Below are 1,333 nucleotides of genomic sequence, written 5' to 3'. Positions count from 1 at the left end.
CAAGCCGCCTGGCTCTGCCCTGAACGGGCGGCGGTGGCCCGTGTGCGCGGGGGAGGCAGGGCACTCACGGATGGAGACCGTCAGACAGCGCCTGATCTCGTACTCGCAGGTCTTAAGATTCGAACACTCGAAGGTGTTGATGGTCGCACACTCGTAGCATCTCAGGCTGTAGGTGACTGAGGAGGGAGGGGCGCTCCTGCACCAGCACTGCCTGTCCGCCCCGCCCCTCTCCCAGCCTTGAGGTTGGGGTGCGCAGGGCTCAGTCCTGGGCGGGCTGAGAGGCTGGGCAGGACCAGCTCCCTGGGGGCAGCCAAGCCCAGCGGGAGTGCACCTGTTCCCAGAGGCAGGCCCAGGGAACCCCGCAGGGTAGCCGGAGACCTCTGCTCCGGGGGTGCAGCCCCCTCAGAGGCCAGTACCCCCAGATCTCCCTGGACCCGGCACCCCTGCTGCCTGCCTGAGTGGAGCCCCACAGGCCTCCAGGGCGGGGCTCCAGACCAAGTTCCCCCCCACTACACCCCTCTTGGCTCGGGGTCCAGAGGCTCCCGGCTGGCGAAGGGTGGGAACTGCACCCCAACCTTCCCAGGACCAGGGTCCATGGCGGGGCCTCTCCCTCAGACCTGGTGGGGCGGGCACTCACATTTGCTCATCCCCAGCTGCAGCCCGGACAGGAGCAGGGCGCCTGGGGAGATTTAAAAGACTGTATTAGAACTTTAGCCATCATTTAAAATATATGGGCTCCTCACTCTAGTCTAGCCGGTGTTTGGCTTAGTGGTTGGAGAGTCAACCCACAGACTGAAGGGTCGCAGGTTCAATTCTAGTCAAGGTCGCCTTCCAAAGTGCCTGACCTTATGGAACCCGCCCCCCAAAGCTCCTGCCCTTTTAGAACCCCCCCAAAGCGCTCTGCCCTTATGGGGCCCGCCCCCCAAAGCTCCTGACCTTATGGAACCTTCTGGGCTGGCCCAACTGTCATGGAGTGAAGCAGAACCTTCAAGAAGCTGCGCAAAGCATGATGGGAGCCAGCGGGGCCTCTGGAGACCCCGCCCCCAGGGGGCCTGCGCTCCCAGAAGTACCCGCGCTCGCACCACCACCCCAAAAAGCTCCTGCCCTTTTAGAACCCCCCCAAAGCGCTCTGCCCTTATGGGGCCCGCCCCCCAAAGCTCCTGACCTTATGGAACCTTCTGGGCTGGCCCAACTGTCATGGAGTGAAGCAGAACCTTCAAGAAGCTGCGCAAAGCATGATGGGAGCCAGCGGGGCCTCTGGAGACCCCGCCCCCAGGGGGCCTGCGCTCCCAGAAGTACCCGCGCTCGCACCACCACCCCCTGCTGGCTGGGT

General features: G+C 64.1%; 1 protein-coding gene across 1 annotated transcript in view; it reads right to left on the bottom strand.

Moving 5' to 3' along the window:
• The window catches only part of GML (glycosylphosphatidylinositol anchored molecule like), a 12,637-nt gene that overhangs the window by 1,317 nt on the left and 9,987 nt on the right, over positions 1-1,333 (bottom strand). The window contains exons 2-3 of the mRNA XM_015571385.1: positions 638-679; positions 69-176 (exon numbers count right to left, since the gene is read on the bottom strand). Coding sequence (XP_015426871.1) covers positions 69-176; positions 638-679 — 150 coding nt within the window. The remainder of the gene's footprint in view (positions 1-68; positions 177-637; positions 680-1,333) is intronic.

This window comes from Myotis davidii, unplaced genomic scaffold (genome assembly GCF_000327345.1).
Source record: "Myotis davidii unplaced genomic scaffold, ASM32734v1 scaffold1509, whole genome shotgun sequence".
Taxonomy (NCBI): Eukaryota; Metazoa; Chordata; class Mammalia; order Chiroptera; family Vespertilionidae; genus Myotis; species Myotis davidii.
The sequence above is the reverse complement of the archived record's forward strand: the minus strand, read 5'-3'. Positions and strand labels throughout refer to the sequence as shown.